Source organism: Triticum urartu, chromosome 6 (genome assembly GCF_003073215.2).
Source record: "Triticum urartu cultivar G1812 chromosome 6, Tu2.1, whole genome shotgun sequence".
Lineage (NCBI taxonomy): Eukaryota > Viridiplantae > Streptophyta > Magnoliopsida > Poales > Poaceae > Triticum > Triticum urartu.
Window position 1 is genome coordinate 395465430 of NC_053027.1, and position 21956 is coordinate 395487385.

Genomic DNA, 21956 nt, shown 5'->3' on the forward strand with positions numbered 1-21956 from the left:
TTGAGGTCTGGTCGCTACAACACTCATCTTGTGATCCTTATCAAGTGTGTGTTGGTGGAAGGCAAGTCGTTTATTTTTGGTACTTTGTGCCATCATGAAACTTTGTAGAGAGCTTGGTTTGTTTGGAACCATCCTCTCTTTTGGGGGTTTGATATCTTTTATTTAGTGGGTATTAATGGATATCTCATTCCTTGATGTATCTCTTATGGATATCCTCCAAGTGATGTTTTATTCATTTGGTATCTCTTCTTCACTTGGTATTTCCTTGTCAATTGGTATCAGTTCTTGAAAGTATTGAGCATGCATATTAACTTCATGTAGTTTCTTGGGCATGCTTTCCTTCTTTGACCCAATATTAAGGGAAACTCCACTAAGTCTCTAATTGGGAGATGTGCATGAAATTCATTTCCTTTTCTATATGCACATATCTATGTGGAGTTTGTCCTATGTATTGTTGGCTCTCTAACTCTTTGGTCCCAATGAGTATGGTTACCATTTTGTTTGTGTTGTTGTTCTAGGAACAATTGGAGATGCATTGGATGCTCGGCTCACTCACAAGGAAGGTGTTGTCACCATGTGCTTATTGGAGTCAAGCTAGGATGTTCAATGAACTACTATCTAATACCTTCAATTGGTATTTTCTACATCCTTACAATGCTTTCTCGGTAACAAGTATCTATTCATGCTTTCCTCTCGTGCATTCAACCTTTTGTAGGTTGCATCTTGGCATGATATTCATTTCATATCTTGTGATACATGTTTCATTTCTCAAAGCATCCCAACAATGATCTCTTGTTGCTAGTTGTGATGTCTTTGATGTTCATGTGTGGAATTCTTTGATATGCAATAAGACAATATCTAGCCATGTGCTATGCTTCCAAGCAAATATCTTATTGGTATATGTATGACTTCCGTGTGGATATCTTGTTATTTCCTTTTTGTAACTATTTCATGTGTACATCCTTCTTTGTGGATTGATATCTTCATGATTTTGATCTACCTAGAATCTTATACACTTGAGTAAAGTTACATATCTAGTTGATATCCTTATTCCTTCACGTCCACCTTTTTCCTTGGTGGTTTCGTGAAAGGATTTATCTTGAGTGCGGGTCTTATCTCGTTGCATCTTGTTGCACTCTTTTGTGGTGAAGATTATTTTCCTCATGCTTGTCTTTACGAGGCTTTTTCCATCTTAATTGGTATCCTCGTCTTGATGAGGCTTTCATCTTCTATCTTCATAATGGGTTGTCGCAAGCCTTGTTGTTAATTCACATTTTAGTGAGCTTGTGAACCCATTTGCCTGTTGGGTGTGTGTGGGGAGGACATGTCATGCACCGTGTATCTCATTTATGCAAGACTATGTTGATGCTTTATGCTCATCCTTATATTAGTCGTCTCAAGTGCTTTGTCATGACTCACACACATCATTTTGGTTGAGCCTATTCTTAAGTTGCCTCTTTTACATGTTGCTCAACAATTTGTTTGGTGCAAGTGCTAGGCTTTGTTTCCTATATGCTCACTTGCACTTGTTGTGAGTTTCTATTGATTTTGGGGGAGCTATGATCCTATTTTGTGCACTTTGTATCCTAATTCAAAAATTCTTATGTGTGCACAAATCATGGGGAGATCCTCTAGTTTCTTTAGATCACTCATTTGCTCATATCATAATATCCTTTATTCATGTGGCTCGTAGGATATTTGGTCTAGTTTGTTCAATTGGTATCTTTTGATAGCTTTCTTCAATTGATATATTTTGATTGCTTGATTGCTTGTTTCTCTCTTTGTTATGTGTTTGTGGCATATCTTTCTTTTGCAATCTTTGAGCCTCAATATAGTTTGTCTTCCTCCAAGTATATTTACCGTTGGATATGTGTATTGCATTCCACTCTCTTCTTGAGAAATACACAATTTATGGAGAAACTTTTTTGGCCTTCTAAGCTTTTCTCCCATTTTGGCAATCGATGCCAATGGGGGAGAAGTTTCAGAGAGTTTTGTGGATAAGTTTAGAGAGTTATTTCTTCTTGCTTTGATTTTGTTCCTAAGCATTTTCATCTCGTACACATGCATTATTGGTTGTTGCATTGCATGGTGATGCATAATTCCTTATATAAACTCTCTTGAAAGTGATTGTCATCAATTACCAAAATGGGGGAGATTGAAAGGACATTCGGTGCCCCCATGTGTGGTTTTGGTAATTGATGACAATCTCTATGGAATAACATTTGCCTCAAGTTATATTTGAAGGATTTGTCCATAGGATTGTCTTGAAATCCATGTGTTGGTTTCAAGAAGTTTATGAGATGGCCAAAGTGCTTTTGAAGGAATTAACCAAAGATTGGTCATGTGAGAGTTGAGATTATTGCAAGCATGTCTTGAAGAAGAAGATTGTGTGATCATTCATGTTTACCTTCAAGACATCATCCAAATGAAGAGAGTTGGAAAGATTCAAGGTTGATCAAGACTAAGTCAAGAGTGAATCAAGTTGATCAACTCACAAAGCGTAGAAGAAGTACCGAGAGGGATCAAGTGATCCCATGGTATGGTAAGCATTGTCCATTACGCTTTGTGTACTAACCCATGGTCTACGCGAGAGTTCTTTGGGGGGTTAGGTATGTTTCCATGGTCTTGCATCAAGAGGAAGATCTCATACAACCCATGGAGGATGACATCAAGTGGTGATCGTCATCAAGTTTGCAGCGTCCAAGTTCAAGTGGAGCAACACGAAGAGTGGCTCACCCATAATGGAGTATGGGGGAGCAATCAAGCTTGAAGCTTCCCGTCCATTGTGGTGTCAATGTAATTGTGAAGATGTGCCGAAGAGTGGCTCACCCATAGTGGAGTATGGGGGAGCAATCAACTAGTCTTCATCGAGCCAACACAATCAAGAAAGGTGGTCTAACTTGAGAAAGTAAAGATCTCATCATCTAGCTCAAGTGGACTATGTGCAAGGCAAATGTTTGCCCTTGATAGGTTTTCTATTTTACCGGTCTCATAGTGGTAGTTGGGAGACCGGGTTGTAGGATGGATTGCCATACTATCAAGGGGGGCTCTCTAGTGAGTAGCTTGATCGTATCTTTCGTCGAGAGCTCAAACCATTGCATCCTTGCATCATCTCTCTTGGTTTTAGTTTGGGTTTTCTCCTTGTGAGATTTGGATCTCATGATCATCTTCTTGACAAGCTCAAGTTCATCGAAAACCGATTTCATATGCATCTTCTTTTGTGTTTTTGGTGTTGGAGTTTTTTACCGGTGTAGCGACCAGACCTCAAACAGTCTGATCTCTGTGCTCCGGTGTCATCCCTGGATCAGTAATGCTGACACCACACAGTACTCGGAGGATTTATAACAGAGTAGCAATCACACACTTATTACATTGAGTGTCTCAAGAGAGAACTTATTACAATAAATATGGCTTAAGGCCATCTAAAAATGATAACAGCGGAAGGCTTGGAAGATAAGTGAGTCCATCAACTCCAACGGCATCACTGAGTATAGAACCACGACCTAAAAACTCCTTAATCGTCGTCTGAAAAGTCTGCAACATTAACGTTGCAGCCCGAAACGGGTCAGCACATGGAATATGTTGGCAAGGTAGCACATAGAGAGTAATGAAATGAAACAACTATACTATATGCATACTTGGCTGGTGAAAAGCTCTACGGTTATAGTTTTGCGTAAAGCCAATTTTTCCCTACTGCAAAGGAATAAATTTATTTAACTATCATGGTAGTTGTTAAACATTGAGAATGGTTGACAGCATTCTCAATCCCAATTAAAAATATCATTAACAAAGCCCAACAAAATTAATTTAGGGTAACATGTTGATATTCACATGATAATCCAAGTACTAGATACTCAAGATTGTCCATAACCGGGGACACGACTAACCATGATTAGTTTATTACACCCTGCAGAGGTTTGCGCACTTTTCCCCACAAGACTCGATCGCCTCCGTTTGGTTTCTCGCACTACATGGTGTTTGAGAAGACGGATGACCGAGACATAGTCTTTCAAAAGTGCTAGCACCTTACGATGGATAGACCGTTACACCTACTTTCCCCTACATCTGCTAGTCTACCCTGTAAGAGTTCACACGACTTAATCAACTATGCTAGAGCCCATAATAGGTTGTGGCTGCACACGGAAGTTTCTTGTATGAATAGTCTCATGATCCCTTTGAGCCCGGGTGGCGGTCCAAAAGAAAACAGGCAAGTCCTGGAATACCCAGGTGCCTCAATCCATCCAGATGTGTGTTTAAGTTGCCACCTTAGATAAACCATTAATTAACAAAACTCACATCTGGCATGGATATCACTCACCCAATCCACGTCTACTAGCATAGCATGACATAATAAGGAAACGTAGAAGTAACTCCCAAAGGTTTGTAAGTAAACAGGTAATTGGTACTACCTCAACTACTTCCCATCCCACAATTTAATTAGATCCTAATCATGCAATGTGTGAGGATTGATCTAATGCAATAAAACTGGGTAGCAGGAAAGGTATGATCAAAGTGTTACTTGTCTTGCTGATGATCCAGAAAACCTAGCGATTCGAAGTAACAGGCGGCGCACTCCGGGTATTCTATCGCAGACAAACAAACAAGCATACAATAAGTACTCATCTAATGCACAGGTAAAAGTCAAATAAGAGATCTAACCAGAAGGTTCAACTTAAGAACTCCGGTTTGCAAAAAGAATCAAATCGAACGAAGCAACGAAAGTCAAACGGCGAAAGAAAACAACTTCGTTCTACTAATCTGGATCTAAGGCAAATTTTACAGTAGCAAAAACTTGTTTAAGTTGGTTAAACGGATAGAGGGTTTCGAGACGAAACTCCAGGCGCTTGAATCGCCTGATTCTGATAAACGAGCGAAAAGTTATACTAAAAAGAAAATCGGATCAGGAATCGCGATCCGAAAAATCACGGATTAAATCTGAGAAAAAGAAAAACGACGAACGTTCACTAGAACGAACGAACGGACAAACGCTCGCTAAATATATAAATCGGAAAAACGATCTACTAAAAAAACCGAATCTAAAAAAACGACGGAAAAACCGGACGGTTTTTCGAAAAAAATAAAAAAATAAACCGACGCGGATTCCGAGGCGCACCTCGGGCGGCGTGAGGCGGCGGCATCGGCGGTGGGCGGCACGGCGGCGGGGCGGCGGCGGCGTCGACGGGCGCTGGTGGCGGTGGGGCGGCGCTGGCTAGGGTTCGGGGGGCGTGGGCTGAGGCTGGCTGGGCTCCGCCCCGGCTTATAAAGCCTAGCGGGCCGGGAGTCCGGGTGGGACACGGCCCCTAGGTCGGTTCGTTTTTTTAAATAATTATGCGCAGAAGAAAAATAAAAAGAAATACTAAACGACTCCAAAAATCCTGAAATAAATTTTTCTCGGGCTTCTAAAATCAAGCCGCACAAAGTGAACATTTATTTGGGGCCTAAATTGTAATTTTGAAAAACGCACATTTTTCCTAAATTCAAATAAAATAACGAAAAACTCCGAAATAAAATCTTATTTGATTTTATTATTAAATCCTCAATATTTCTTTATTTTGGGAAAGTCATTTTATTCCCTCTCTCATATTTTTGTAATAGAATAATTGACGATAAAATAACAAAATCAAATGATCCTATTCTCAAAATTTGAGAAAACTCAAATATGAAAATAACGAAATCCCCAACTCTCTCCGTGGGTCCTTGAGTTGCGTAGAATTTCTAGGATCTACCAAAATGCAAAAATTAAAATATGATATGCATAGATGATCTAATGTATAACATTTCAAATTGAAAATTTGGGATGTTACAAACCTACACCCCTTAAGATGAATCTCTCCCTCGAGATTCGGGTTGGCTAGAAAATAGGTGAGGGTGGTCCTTGGGTAAATCTTCCTGTCATTCCCAGGTGGCTTCGTCCTCCGTGTGGTGGCTCCATTGAACTTTGCAAAACTTGACAACCTTGCTGCGAGTGACTCGGCTGGCAAACTCGAGAATCTTAATTGGTTTCTCCTCGTAGGTCAAATCGTTATCCAACTGAATAGTTTCCAATGGCACTGTATCTCTCAAAGGTATGTCAGCCATCTCCGCGTGGCACTTCTTCAACTAGGAAACATGGAACACATCATGAACTCCTGACAATCCTTCGGGCAATTCCAACTTGTAGGCCACTTCTCCCATACGCTCCAAAACTCGATATGGTCCTACAAATCGTGGCGCTAACTTTCCTTTAACACCAAAACGCTTTGTTCCCCGAAGTGGAGATACTCGAAGATAAGCTCTATCTGCCACTTCGTAAACTGTCTCCTTGCGTTTAGAATCTGCATAACTCTTCTGTCTGGACTGAGCTACCTTGAGCCTATCGCGAATCAACTTCACCTTCTGTTCAGACTCTTTAATCAAGTCAGGTCCAAACAACTGGCGGTCTCCAACTTCATCCCACGACAATGGTGTCCTGCACCCCCTTCCGTATAATGCTTCGAAAGGGGCCATCTTCAAACTGGTTTGGTAACTGTTGTTGTAAGAGAACTCTGCATATGGAACCCAACTAGATCCGTAATCTAGCGCACAAGCTCTCAGCATATCCTCCAAAATCTGATTGACTCTCTTGGTCTGTCCATCTGTCTGTGGATGAAAAGCTGTACTGAATTCTAGCCTGGTACCCAAAGTTTCATGCAACTGTTTCTAGAACTTTGAGGTAAACTGGGTTCCTCTATCTGATACGATACTCCTCAGAACTCCATGCAAACATACGATCCTGGTCATGTATATCTTTGCCAACTTAGCACTGGTGTAAGTGGTCTTTACCGGGATGAAATGAGCTACCTTCGTCAATCGATCAACTACAACCCAAATTGAGTCATAGCCTGAACGAGTCCTGGGTAATCCCGTGATAAAATCCATGCCTAACTTATCCCACTTCCATTTGGGTATTGACAATGGTTGTAACAATCCTGCTGGCTTCTGATGCTCTGCCTTTACTCTCTGACATACATCACGAACTGCTACGTACTCTGCAATATCCTTCTTCATTCCGGTCCACCAGAAAATATCTTTCAAATCCAAATACATCTTGGTATTTCCCGGATGAATTGAATATGGTGAATCGTGTGCCTCTTGCAGAATCAATTTCCTAATCTCTGGGTCATTGGGCACATAAACACGGTCTTCAAACCATAGGGTGTCGTGCTCATCCTCACGAAATCCTTTAGCCTTTCCTTTGCCAAGTTTCTCCTTAATAGAGGCAATCTCCTTGTCAGTCTTTTGAGCTTCTCTGATTCTATCCATCAAAGTTGACTGAATCTCCAATGCTGCTACATAGCCTCTCGGAACTATTTCCAAACATAGTTCACGAAGATTTTCTGCTAACTCCCTTGGTATTTCTCCCGTCATTAATGTATTGACGTGGCTCTTACGGCTTAATGCGTCAGCTACTACATTAGCCTTTCCGGGATGGTAATGCAATTTCATATCGTAATCCTTGATGAGCTCCAACCATCTCCTTTGTCTGAGGTTTAACTCCTTCTGCGTGAAAATGTACTTCAAACTCTTATGATCCGTGTACACCTCACAATGGTTTCCACTGAGGAAATGTCTCCATGTTTTCAATGCATGCACTACGGCTGCTAACTCCAAATCATGCGTAGCATAATTCAACTCATGAGGCTTCAGTTGTCTTGAGGCATATGAAACAATTTTCCCTTCCTGCATAAGCACTGCTCCAAGTCCTCGACGTGAAGCGTCGCAATACACCTCATAATCTTTGGTCCGGTCTGGCAAAATCAACACTGGTGAGGTAACCAAACATTTCTTCAACTCCTGGAAACTAGCCTCACATTCCTTTGTCCATATGAACTTGCTTTCCTTCTTTAATAACTCCGTCATAGGCTTCACAATCTTTGAGAAATTCTCAATGGATCTCCGGTAGTATCCTGCGAGTCCAAGAAAACTCCGGATCTCTCCAACCATGGTTGGTGCTTCCCACTTGGTCATGGTATCAACTTTTGTGGGATCAACTGGTATTCCTTCTCCGGATATAACGTGTCCGAGAAATCCTACTTCCTTCAGCCAAAACTCACATTTGCTGAACTTGGCATACAACTGATGTTCTCTGAGCTTTTCAAGTACCAATCGCAAATGTTCCTTATGCTCTTCTTCATTCTTCGAGTAAACCCGGATATCATCAATGAACACCACGACGAACTTATCCAAGAACTCCATAAACACTTTGTTCATCATGTTCATAAAATAGGCAGGTGCGTTAGTCAGACCAAATGACATAACGGTATACTCGTATAGCCCATACCTGGTGGTAAAAGCTGTCTTAGGAATATCCTGTTCTCGAATCTTCAACTGGTGGTATCCTGATCACAGATCGATCTTGGAAAATACCTTAGCTCCTTGCAATCGATCAAACAGATCATTAATCATTGGTAGTGGGTACTTATTCTTGATCGTTACTTCATTCAATCCTCGATAATCAACAACCATCCTTAACGATCCATCCTTCTTCTCCACTAGAAGTACAGGCGATCCCCAAGGCGAAGAACTTGGGCGAATATATCCTTTATCCAATAACTCCTTAATCTGCTTCTTAATTTCCACCAAATCCTTTGCTGGCATCCTATATGGTCTCTTCGATATTGGCCCGGTGCCTGGCAATAGCTCAATCAAAAACTCAATATCTCTATCCGGTGGCATGCCTGGCAACTCTTTTGGAAATACTTCAAGGAAATCCCTTACCACTGGTACTTCCTCCTGCACTACTCCTGTTAAACAATTTACTTGAGTCCCTTTTGGCACATGCCGGGATACATACTTGATCCTTCTCCCTTCTGGGGTGGTAAGCAAAATTGTCTTACTGGCGCAATCGATGTTTCCTCCGTACATCGACAGCCAATCCATACCCAGAATTACATCCAATCCTTGTGATTCCAAAATGATTAAATCCGAGGGAAACACATGCCTACCTATACTCAATGGCACTTGAAAACATCCTTGACTGGCCATATACTCCGCTCCTGGTGAGCTTACTAGCATAGGGGTTCTAAGAACCTTAGTGGGCAGGTTATACTTATCCACAAATCCCCTTGATATGTATGAATGCGATGCACCAGTATCAAAAAGAACGAGTGTAGTAAATGACTTAACCAAAAACTTACCGATGACGGCATCAGGCTGCTCTTCAACCTCTTCCACGTTTACGTGGTTCACCTGTCCCCTGTTGAAAGGGTTTGGCTTCTTCCCAGAGCTTCCATTGCTATTTCTATTTTGTAATTCAGGACATTCATTTGCATAATGTCCTGTCTTCGAACACTTAAAGCAAGTGACTTGGCTCAGGTCCTTCTTGGCTGGGGTTGATGGGTTGGTGCGATTCTGGCCATTGCTTCCTCCATTCCCATTACCATTCCTGGTGCCATTGTGATTGTGCGAGCTACCTCCCCCATGGGTATGCTGAAAATGTCCTCCCAGTCTAGGGGTAAAACGTGGCTTCTGCTGAGCTCTAGAATTGTACTTCCCTTGTCCATACTTCCTCTTGCGATTCTCAATTTGCTGCTGCTTGCCTTCAATCATAAGAGCACGGTCTACCAACTCCTGGTAGTTGTTGAAGGTTGCTACCATCAACTGCATGCTCAACTCATCATTCAATCCTTCCAGAAACTTCTCCTGCTTAGCTGCATCCGTAGCGACGTCATCTGGGGCATAACGTGCTAATTTACTAAAGTCCTCCACATACTGGCCTACTGTCCGTCCTCCTTGGCGCAAGTTGCGAAACTCACGCTTCTTCATGGCCATAGCTCCTGCTGAAACATGGGCAGTACGAAAGGCCTGCTGAAACTGGTCCCATGTGACAGTGTCGATAGGGAAAGTGGCTGTGAAATTCTCCCACCATGATGCTGCGGGTCCTTCAAGCTGATGTGCGGCAAACTTCACCTTCTCCGCATCCATGCATCCTGCTGTGGTCAACTCTCTAGCTGTCTTGCGGAGCCAATCATCTGCTACTATCGGCTCGGTGCTACTGGAAAACACCGGCGGATTTAGTGGTCAATAGGTGGTGGTGGTGGTGGTGGGTTGTTGTTGTTGTTCCCCTGATTCTGATTCTGGACTAGCAACTGCATCAAAGTGTTCGGCTACTGGATCAACTGGGTGAGCTTCGGTGGAAAGGTAAATCCGGGGTCACGTCTCGGAGGCATCTGAGGGTTTAGAAAAGATGAGATGTAAGAATAGAGGGGGTCTAAAGAGAAAACACTACCCATATGCACACGAGGCAAAAGCAAACAATTCACTTCATTCAATCAAACAAGGGCATACAATCGATCTAACTATCGCAAAAGTGCTCGGACTACTATATTTACATGGTGGACTACTACTACTGATGAGGTGGTCTACTAGAAATATTCTTCGGTTGCAGACTCCATGATATCTGCTCCAGCTTCATTAACATAGTCATCATCGCTTTCGTCTGGGTCCGAGTCTGTGTCGTCGATGATGATGTAGTCTTCCGGGCTAATCTCCTTGGGTTCTTCGTCTTCATCTACTGGTGTAGGGTCTCCCATAAATACTGCTAGCTTCATAGTTAGGTCGGCATTCTTATCCACCAATACTTCAATTTCCTCTTCATAATCTTCACGTGTAGCCTTGAGTTCTTCCTCCAGCTCCTTGATTCTTGTCTTAGCCTTCTTCAGATCTATCATGTCGGCGCACATCTGGTTCTCCTGTCGTCGAATGTGCTGGTTTAACTCCTGGATAAAAGCTGCAATTGATCTATCCTTTCTGATGCTGATCATCTCCCAGTGCACATCTCGGCGCCCACAAATCTGGTAGATAGTATCCTTGAGATCATTGCGGTAGACTTCTCCAATGTGTCCCATGGTGATGTGAGCTGCCATGCTCTTTCCTAGACTCCAAGTTGGTGCATCAAAAGAAAACTCTATGGGCTCGGTGACTGGCATGAACGTCCTTCCTGGAACTTGAACTTGAATCATCCAGCGCTCTTCTTCAGGTAAAGTGGCATTGTAGGTTCCGGTGAAGCTTGGTACTCCTATGTTCAGGTATCTAGTGACTTCCTTCAAGTGACGTCCAAAGGGTGTATCTTCATCCGGTTGCGTGAACTTGTTCCTTGCATCCGCCATCCTAAAAGAGTAGAAAAGATGAGGAGTCAGAAGAGAAGAGAGTGAGTAGTGATCTAGGTCTTTAGCTTAGTGGTCGTGTCCTACAGTCAGCGTGTGCTCTGATACCATCTCTATAGCGACCAGACCTCAAACAGTCTGATCTCTGTGCTCCGGTGTCATCCCTGGATCAGTAATGCTGACACCACACAGTACTCGGAGGATTTATAACAGAGTAGCAATCACACACTTATTACATCGAGTATCTCAAGAGAGAACTTATTACAATAAATATGGCTTAAGGCCATCTAAAAACGATAACAGCGGAAGGCTTGGAAGATAAGTGAGTCCATCAACTCCAACGGCATCACTGAGTATAGAACCACGACCTAAAAACTCCTTAATCGTCGTCTGAAAAGTCTGCAACATTAACGTTGCAGCCCGAAACGGGTCAGCACATGGAATATGCTGGCAAGGTAGCACATAGAAAGTAATGAAATGAAACAACTATACTATATGCATACTTGGCTGGTGGAAAGCTCTACGATTATAGTTTTGCGTAAAGCCAATTTTCCCCTACTGCAAAGGAATAAATTTATTTAACTATCATGGTAGTTGTTAAACATTGAGATGGATAGGCCGTTACACTTACTTTCCCCTACATCTGCTAGTCTACCCTGTAAGAGTTCACACGACTTAATCAACTATGCTAGAGCCCATAATAGCTTGTGGCTGCACACAGAAGTTTCTAGTATGAATAGTCTCATGATCCCTTTGAGCCTGGGTGGCGGTCCAAAAGAAAACAGGCAAGTCCTGGAATACCCAGGTGCCTCAATCCACCCAGATGTGTGTTTAAGTTGCCACCTTAGATAAACCATTAATTAACAAACTCACATCTATCATGGATATCACTCACCCAATCCACGTCTACTAGCATAGCATGGCATAATAAGCAAACGTAGAAGTAACTCCCAAAGGTTTGTAAGTAAACAGGTAATAGGTACTACCTTAACTACTTCCCATCCCATAATTTAATTAGATCCTAATCATGCAATGTGTGAGGATTGATCTAATGCAATAAAACTGGGTAGTAGAAAAGGTATGATCAAAGTGTTACTTGCCTTGCTGATGATCCGGGAAACCTAGCGATTCGAAGTAACAGGCGGCGCACTCCGGGTATTCTATCGTAGACAAACAAACAAGCATACAATAAGTACTCATCTAATGCACAGGTAAAAGTCAAATAAGAGATCTAACCAGAAGGTTCAACTTAAGAACTCCGGTTTGCAAAAAGAATCAAATCGAACGAAGCAAGGAAAGTCAAACGGCGAAAGAAAACAAGTTCGTTCTACTAATCTGGATCTAAGGCAAATTTTACAGTAGCAAAAACTTGTTTAAGTTGGTTAAACGGATAGAGGGTTTCGAGACGAAACTCCAGGCGCTTGAATCGCCTGATTCCGATAAACGAGCGAAAAGTTATACTAAAGAGAAAATCGGATCAGGAATCGCGATCAGAAAAATCGCGGATTAAATCCGAGAAAAAGAAAAATGACGAACGTTCACTAGAACGAACGAACAGACGAACGCTCGCTAAATTAATAAATCGGAAAAAGCGATCTATTAAGAAAACTGAATTTAAAAAAACCGATGGAAAAACCGGACGGTTTTTCGAAAAAATTAAAAAAAAAAATAAACCGGCGCGGATACCGAGGCGCACCTCGGGCGGCGTGAGGCGGCGGGGCGGCGGCGGCGGCGGGCGCTGGCGGCGGCGGGGCGGCGCTGGCTAGGGTTCGGGGGGCGTGGGCTGAGGCTGGCTGGGCTTCCCCCCGGCTTATAAAGCCTAGCGGGCCGGGAGTCCGGGTCGGACACGGCCCCTAGGTCGGTTCGTTTTTTTAAATAATTACGCGCAGAAGAAAAATAAAAAGAAATACTAAACTGACTCCAAAAATCCCGAAATAAATTTTCTCGGGCTTCTAAGATCAAGCCGCACAAGGTGAACATTTATTTGGGGTCTAAATGCAATTTTGAAAAACGCACATTTTTCCTAAATTCAAATAAAATAACGAAAAACTCCGAAATAAAATCTTATTTGATTTTATTATTAAATCCTCAATATTTCTTTATTTTGGGAAATTCATTTTATTCCCTCTCTCATATTTTTGTAATAGAATAATTGACGATAAAATAACAAAATCAAATGATCCTATTCTCAAAATTTGAGAAAACTCAAATATGAAAATAACGAAATCCCCAACTCCCTCTGTGGGTCCTTGAGTTGCGTAGAATTTCTAGGATCTACCAAAATGCAAAAATTAAAATATGATATGCATAGATGATCTAATGTATAACATTCCAAATTGAAAATTTGGGATGTTACAACCGGTCTTAGTTGAGAAAGGGTTCTCACCATTTTATTTTGGGTATTTTCTCAATTGCTATTTCTTGATATTTCTATCAAGATTGTGTTTACTCTTATCCTTAGCTTTCCAACAAACTTGATTTCATCGAATTCAGAGCTCGTATGCAAAAGTTGTGGCTGTTTTGATTTCACCTGTTTTACATAGAGAGGTTGTACCGCCCCATGGAGAGGTTGTACTGGTTGACCAGTACAATCGGTGTTTGGAGCGGTTGTACCGCTCCAGAATTGGTCCGGAGGTTGTACCGTCCATGTACCGCTCAACCACCGGACTAGTCTCTGTTGTGGGGCGGATGTTGGGCGGTTGTGGGCTGGTTGTACCGCTTATTGCCTGTTATCGGTTGTACCGATGCTCATAGCGGTTGTACCGCTCCTATGTTATTCTACTCATAACGGGCAGATTCGTGGGGACCTATTTAAAGGGGTCTTCTTCCCCAATGGTTCCCTATCTCTTGAGCTCGTTTTTGCCCCCATTGTTGACCTTCTTTGAGCTTGCTAACTCTCAATTCCTCCATGGATTCTTGCTAGTTTTTGAGGGAAAAGAGAGAGGAGAACTAGATCCACACTTCCATCAATCACTTTCTTCTCTATATGAGGGGAACCCCTTGGATCTAGATCTTGAAGTTCTTGGTGTTCTCCTTCTTGTTCTTCCTCTCACTTTCCTCCCTAGCATTAGTTGCTTTGGTGGGATTTGAGAGAGAAGGACTTGGGCATTCCGTGTGCCCTTGCCATTGCATTTGGTGCATCGGTTTGAGTTTTCCACGTGATACGTGGAAGTTACAAGTTGAGAAGCTTATTACTCTTGGGTGCTTGGTACCCTTGAGCTTGTTCCTCTTGGGTGCTCGGGCTCCCTAGACGGTTGGTGGTGTTCGGAGCTCTATCATTGTGGTGTAAAGCTCCGGGCAAGCGTCGGGGTCTCCAATTAGGTTATGGAGATCGCCCCGAGCAATTTGACGGGTACCGGTGACCGCCCCCAAGGGTTGCCAAAGTGTACGGGTACCGGTGACCGCCCCCAAGGGTTGCCAAAGTGTACGGGTTCGGTGACCGCCCCCAAGGGTTGCCATTTGTACGGGTTCGGTGACCGCCCTCAAGGGTCCCTTAGTGGAATCACGGCATCTTGCATTGTGCGAGGGCGTGAGAAGATTACGGTGGCCCTAGTGACTTCTTGGGGAGCATTGTGCCTCCACACCGCTCCAAACGGAGATTAGCATCCGCAAGGGTGTGAACTTCGGGATACATCGTCGTCTCCGCGTGCCTCGGTTATCTCTTACCCGAACCCTTTACTTATGCACTTTACTTTGTGATAGCCATATTGTTCTTGGTCATATATCTTGCTATCTCTTAGTTGTTTATCTTGCTTAGCATTAGTTGTTGGTGCACATAGATGAGCCTAGTTGTTGTAGGTTTGTGCTTGACAAATTAACTGCTAGGTTTATTCCGCATTTGTTCAAGCCTAGACCGTAATTATTTTAAAGCGTCTATTCACCCCCCCCCTCTAGGCGACATCCTCGATCTTTCAACTACTAGTCCTTACACGTGCTTTTCTGCGGTATTCCCGGGTTTTCATAATCTTGCGAATTAAAGATAGCCTTGACAGAAAACACCGTGTTGTCCTTAAAATGGATTGGTATCTTATAACTTGATGAAAACAAAGGCAATAACAATGGTAGGTTATGGAGTCGGGACAGTTTCCAAGTTTGCATGCATCTGAACAAGAATTCTCTGGTCCTAGGATTATATGATATCATAATATAATGAAAGATCATGTCTGCAAGTTCCAAAAAAATTGTTAAAAAAATCACACATATACAATATTTGTAACCCCATAAGCAAGATTGATATGTACAAGATAATGTCCAAGTTGAGTGAAAATAACAAATGATCTTTTTTGTGGGATAAAGAATGAAATTGTCGCGAACAAGGCTATAGTACGTTACCATATGAATCCACAATTTTCAAAACTTAGAAATCTGATTTATACTATGAATTACAAAATACAAATATCATAACCATAATCACATGATACCAAAATCTGTTTGATATTTCTCACATGCAGCGGGCCTTACGTGTAACTCCTCTGTGCCTTGATAATTTTAAGTAGAAGAAAATCAAACGGAGGGCCAATGAGGCCGCACATCAGATTGCGAAATTTAACATTGATAGTAGGTTAGAGGATATTCCATACAATAATTTTCCGCCCTGCATGGTTGTTGTTGTTATTGTTGTTGTAAGAAATTATTGTAATAACCTTTTAATTAATTATTAACAAATGGGAGATGTTTTCAAAAAAGAAGAAGCAAGCATGCAACAGACTGCCACAACCACACGTTCCTCGTAGATTTTTATCACATGAATTTCCCCTTGGGTGCATGTGCCGAGTCAGCACATGGCGGATCAAAATATCAAACCAAATCAAAATCCAGGCCCGTACACCACTTGGTAGGAATGCAATTAAAAATAATTATGTTAATTGATGTATTACTTCCTAATTTTCTATGGTTTCCAACAAGATGGTAGACCTAACAGGTTTATTTTCTTTACACCTAACACAAACAATCTTATCTTCATATAGTTGCAAAATTTACGTAGAGCATCCCAAGAGTCATGTCTGCAGACATTCACAAGTCTCTGTGGACAAACGATGCAAATGACATAAGTTGTAGTTTCCACCCGAAGAACAAAGGGTGAAATCTTTCGACGAGTAGGCATGCATTGGTTCTTTGGAATCCCTTGTGTTCCTTTGTAAGATTGTAGAGAGTTATAACATCTCAATCCTATGTTTTCTATATTCCTGCATGAATAGACTCCCATGTTTCAAAAAGACCATGAGTACTTCAACTCAATAGCCATGTCGATAACAATACCAGACCTTCAAGTTAAGAAAAGAGAGACAACATATGTTGGGAACATCACTACTTGTCGTTAACATGCATTTCTACACTATTCTCGTGTTTTCAAAACCTCGCAAATCAAAGATACCCTTGACACAAAACACCATGTTGTCCTTAAAATGGATTGATTTCTTATAACTTGATGAAAACAAAGGCAGTAACAATGTTAGGTTATGTAGTTGGGACAGTTTCCAAGTTTGCGTGCATCAGAACAAGAATTCTCTCGTGCTAGGATCTTATGATTATGATATCGTAATCTAATGAAAATCATGTTAGCAAGTTCCAAAAAAATCGAAATATTCACACATATACAAGATCTGTAAACCCCATAAACAAGGTTGATATGTACAAGATAATGTCTGAGCTGAGTGAAAATAACAAATGATTTTTTTGCAGGATTACAAATGAAATTGTCGCACACAAGGCTATAGTACGTTACCATATGAACCCACAATTTTCAAAACTCAGAAATCTGTTTATTACTATGAATTACAAAATACAAATATCATAACCATAATCACATGATACCAAAATCTGTTTGATACTTCTCACATGCAGCGGGCCTTACGTGTAACTCCTCCATGCCGTGACAATTTTAAGTTGAAGAAATCAATCGGAGGGTTGCACATCAGATTGCGAAATTTAGCATTGAAAATAGGTCGGAGGATATTCTTTATAATAGTTTTCCGTCCTGCATGGCTGTTGTTGTTGTAAGAAATTATTGTAATAACCTTTTAATTAATTGTTAACAAATGGGAGGTGTTTTCTCTAAAAAAAGAAGAAGAAGCAAAGCAGGCAGTAGACTGGCTCTACAACCACACGTTCCTCGTAGATTTTTATAAGGCCAACTCCACCGTGCGACTCTAAACGGACGTCCGTTTTGTCCGATTTTTGTCCCTTTGGGTAGGGATTTGGGGTCGTGTCCGGATCTGTCCTGGGATGCGGTGGCGGTGCGCCCAGCGCGCGGCCGCATTATTTTGCCCCATCCTGTCCGCGTCTATTTAAAAAAAAAGAGACGTTTCAAATGACAAGCCCCAGTTCACGACCCGAGTTCATCACGCCGGCAACAAAGCCAGCGGCCTACACGACCATCGCCGGCAACACAGCCAGCGGCCGGCAACACAGCCAGCCTCCAAAATGAATAGTTGTCCTCGCCGGCAACACAGCCAGCGGCCGGCAACACAGCCAGCGGCCGGCAACACAGCCGGCCTCCAAAATAAATGTTTTTTCGCCGGCACACTGCTAGCGGCCCAGCGGGCGGGCGGCACCCATGCCAGCCTCCAAAAAGAACGGCCACGCCGATCGGACGACCTAGTTCAGGCCTTCGGCGTCGAGCATCTCCTTCTGCTTGGCCTCGAACCAGGCCCTCGTCTTGTCGCTCATCTTCGACAAGTCCACGCTCATGATCGCAAGGGCCACCTCCTTCGCTTTGGTGGCGGCATTGGTGGCCTCGATGTCGAGCTGCCTCTGCCTGGCCTTGACGTTGTCGGCCTCGATGTCGAGCTGCCTTTGCCGGGCGGCCTCTTCCATGTCGAGCTTCCTTTGCCGGGCCGCCTCCTCCATGTCTATCTTCCTCTTCTTGACCGCCTCCTCCATCTCAAACTTCTGTCGTTGGAGGTCTAGGTATTGCTTCATTTGCTCGTCCTTGCTTTGCCGCTTCTTCTCGTCCCTCACATCCTTATATGACATCATGCCATGCAAAGTCTCATGCAAGGCCATGGATGAGGCGTCACGTATGTCGTCCACCTTTGAGTTGGTCTTGCCCCTCGGCCTCTTCAACGCCTCGCCATCCCCACCTCCGGCGAACTTGGCCGTCTTCTTGCCTCTCTTCCTTTGAAGTTCACGGTATTGATCCTTGAACTTAGGGCAATTGTTGATGATCGTCCAACAATGCATAAGAGCGAATGGCTTGTCATTGTGCCGGGCCTTGAATGCCTCCAAAGATTGAAATGCCTACACCACATGATCAACAACAAGTGAACATGCAAACATATACACGGCCGAAGTCTCATGGCCATAGCAAGGGCTAGAAAGAGAAGATCATACCATGTCTCCAACGCCGAGACCACTCACGGGCCGTGCTTCAACGCTCTCAAATGCGGCACAATACTTGTTGCACTCTTGTTGGATGAACAACCATCTTTTTTGAATCGAACCGATGCCACGGTTGCTTGTAATTTGGTAGGGCTCAAACATCTTCCTTTCATGGAATGTTTTGTAGACTCTCGTCCAAAAAACAATGCCCTTTTGTTGTGCGCCGGTCCTTGGATCTTGGCTAATCTCCATCCAACATTGGCAAATCAACTTGTCCTCATCTTGTGTATATGAACCAGTGCGAATGCTCTTTCGCTTCTTTTGTGCTTCCGCTCTTTGCGTGAGCTCGTCTATGAACAATGGAGCGCCACTAATATCAACATCATTGGCTTCATCTTCATCTTCACCTTCAACATAGATGTCATCGTCTTCATGCCACGAATCACCATGGTCGTAGTCAGCACGGTCGTCGGCCTCTTCATCAGGCATGTACTGGGCGCGGCCATCCTGACTTTGGGTCTCATCGGGGTCGTAGGCACGGCCATGCCCATCCTGGAAGATCACGTCCTCCATGTACTGGTTGTAGAAGGGGTCGTCCACCGTCGGCGTTGAGGTTGGCATTTCGTCAAACAACACGCGGGGGCCGGCATGGTGCCGTGAACGGTGCACGCGCCTGCTTTCTTTGCATCTCGACGGAAGGCCGCCCGCCGCTGCTGGACCCAGGCGTCACGTTGAGGTCGATGACGGCTGCGGGGCGTGGTGTGGACGGCGCGAACAAGCCCACGTCCGGCGACGCCGAGAAACGGGTCTGGTCGTCGTGCCTGGGTGGAGGAAAGCCGGGCGACATGGGCGCGGCGCGCGACGTCGGCGACTGGCAGTGCGTAGGCCGGGCGACCGACGAGCCTGTGCTCGCCGGGCCGACGGCCGCTGCATGGAACCCCGCCGGACGGCCCATGCCAAGCATGAGAATGGCGTGCGCTTTGTTGACGAGGTCCTCCTTCTCGTCGGCAGCGGCCTTGCGCTGCGCGGCCTCCAGCTCCTCGCGCTGGGCGGCGAACTTGGCCGCGGCGGCATTCATCTTGACGGCCGCTCTCCGTTCCCTCCTCTTCGCCGATTCCGCGTCCAACTTGGCGATCTCCTCCGGCGTGTACTCCAACCGCGGCTTCCTTGGCGCCTTCTTCTTCACCTTTGCGGTTGGGTCGACGGCCAGGCCGCCGGAACTCGGCGGGGCGTCGGCCATGGACGGGGGAGAGGGGAGGGGGGGAGGGACGTGGGAGGGTTTGGGGGAAATGGCGCCAAATGGCCGTCGGGGGGTTTTTGGTTTCTCCCACCGACAGGCGGGCCAGAGGAGGACAAGCGCACGCGTCCCGCCCGTCCGCGCGCTGTCCGTTTCACCCCAAAACCAGCGCAAGTTTGGGCTGGGGATAAGTCGAAAGCGGACACAAAGCGAACAAAAGTCCGTTTGCTCCCGCGCGCTGGGCCGTCTTTTTTGTTCCTTTTACCCCAAACGAACGGGGCCGGATAGGATAGAGTGCGCCGTGGAGTTCGCCTAATAGGGTGCATGTGCCGAGTCAGCGGAGAGCGGATCAAAATATCAAACCAAATCAAAATCCCGGCCCGTACCCTGTTGCTTTTCGGTGGGGTGCAACTCCCCCGCGTCCACGAGTTTCCCGCGGCCAGCTTCCCACCACAAGCTCGTCTCCCTCCCTCTTGCTCGGTGCGGCGCTCTCTGATTGTCCCCGCGCGGTTGCGTGCTCGGCCCTGCGCTTATATGCACCACTCGCGCTCGCCTGCTTCTGGATCCCTCTCCTCCTCCTCGCCAGTCCCACCTCCCCTTCTTCCTCGCAGCAGCCTTATCTCTTCTCCGGCTCAGCCTAGCAAAAGCGCTCTCCGGCCAGCGAGAAAGCAAGAAGGCGGAGGCATGAAGATCCAGTGCGACTCGTGCGGCGTCGCGGCGGCCACGGTGGTGTGCTGCGCGGACGAGGCGGCGCTGTGCGCGCGCTGCGACGTGGAGATCCACGCCGCTAACAAGCTCGCCAGCAAGCACCAGAGGCTCCCGCTCGACGCGCTCGGCGCCAAGCTCCCGCGCTGCGACATCTGCCAGGAGAAGGCCGCCTTCATCTTCTGCGTCGAGGACCGGGCGCTCTTCTGCCGCGACTGCGACGAGCCCATCCACGTCCCCGGCACGCTCTCCGGGAACCACCAGCGCTACCTCGCCACCGGCATCCGCGTCGGCCTCGGCCCCGTCTCCGCCTGCGCCGCCGGGGACCACGGCGCCGCCCACGACGCCGACCACCACGCCCCGCCCAAGGTCTCCTGCGAGCCCCAGCCCGCCGCCCGCGCGCAGCAGGTCCCCTCGCCGCCGCAGTTCCTGCCGCAGGACTGGGCCGTCGACGAGCTCCTGCAGTTCTCGGACTACGAGTCCAGCGACAAGGTAGCAATCCAACCCCACCACCGATACGATCATCTCTGTGCTCTGTGCTTGCCTTGCTTAGGGTTCCGTCTCGATCTTGTTCTCATGGTGTACGTCGTGTTAATTTGCAGCTGCACAAGGACTCGCCTCTCGCCTTCAAGGAGCTGGAGTGGTTCACCGCGGACATGGAGCTCTTCCACGACCACGCGCCCAAGGGCGGCAGGGCGACCATGGAGGTCCCCGAGTTCTTCGCCTCGCAGGCGGCAGACGACGCGGCCTACTACAGGCCGAGCAGAGTCGCCGCCACCGCCGGCGTGCGCCAGAGCAAGAAGGCCCGCGTCGAGATCCCCGACGACGAGGACTTCTTCATCGTGCCTGATCTTGGCTAAGCGATGCTTCTAGATGCTAGTACCTCCTCGTGTGATTTTGCAGTGTTGTTGTATACAGAGAGGAGCTGTGTACAAAAGCTAGTCTTCTGTCGAACTGTGCCCCTGTGCATCTTGACGTAGCACCGCTGAACTGTGACATATAATAATTATTATCGTAAGATATGAGCTTTGCAAAATGGACGCTTTTGATGTACCTCTGTACTTTTGCACTAGTTAGAGCATCTCTAGTGGCTTGTGTAAATTTGATAGTCTATATCTTCACATACACAATGGTGTAATTTTTTTTCATTTTAGACAACCTCAGTTTTTCAGTGGATTGTCTAAATTTGGTAGTCTATGTCTCTAACGGCTATATTTTCAACAGCTACTTTTCCAACGACTCTATTTCCAACGGCTATATTTTCAACGGCTATATTCCAGGTCTATATATACCATCCCTCCCACCTCTCATTCACCAATCCTGATTGTGCCTTCTCATTTCTCTCCTGAATTCCTTTGTCTTCTCTCACACAACAGAATGATGAGTGGAAACATTTCTTCTTTGGATATGCTCATGAATTTGTCGTCGTCTTCATCTGACGACGACGAACTCATTCTTGTAGCATTCGCAGAGCGCGAGAAGGAAGAGCAGAGGAATCGTCGACGCCATGGCGGTTCGAAGCATGGACGTCAGACAATCAATCGAGTAAGAGATGCAGGATTTGTTCTACT

At 45.2% G+C, this 21956-nt stretch overlaps 1 protein-coding gene across 1 annotated transcript; it reads left to right on the plus strand.

Annotated features, from left to right (window-relative positions):
- The first annotated feature begins 20178 nt into the window (after positions 1-20178).
- Positions 20179-21556, plus strand: LOC125513727 (B-box zinc finger protein 25-like). Its single transcript, XM_048678906.1, has 2 exons — positions 20179-20877; positions 20988-21556. The coding sequence occupies exons 1-2, from the start codon at positions 20215-20217 to the stop codon at positions 21243-21245; spliced, it is 921 nt and encodes a 306-aa protein (XP_048534863.1). The 5' UTR covers positions 20179-20214; the 3' UTR covers positions 21246-21556.
- Positions 21557-21956: the final 400 nt, after the last annotated feature.

What these genes read in the sequence shown, in the direction of transcription:
- LOC125513727 (XM_048678906.1), top strand. Translation starts at nt 20,215, where the DNA reads ATGCACCACTCGCGCTCGCCTGCTTCTGGATCCCTCTCCTCCTCCTCG. An exon ending in ACTACGAGTCCAGCGACAAG is followed by an intron (nt 20,878 to 20,987) that starts GTAGCAATCCAA and finishes GTTAATTTGCAG; the next exon opens with CTGCACAAGGACTCGCCTCT.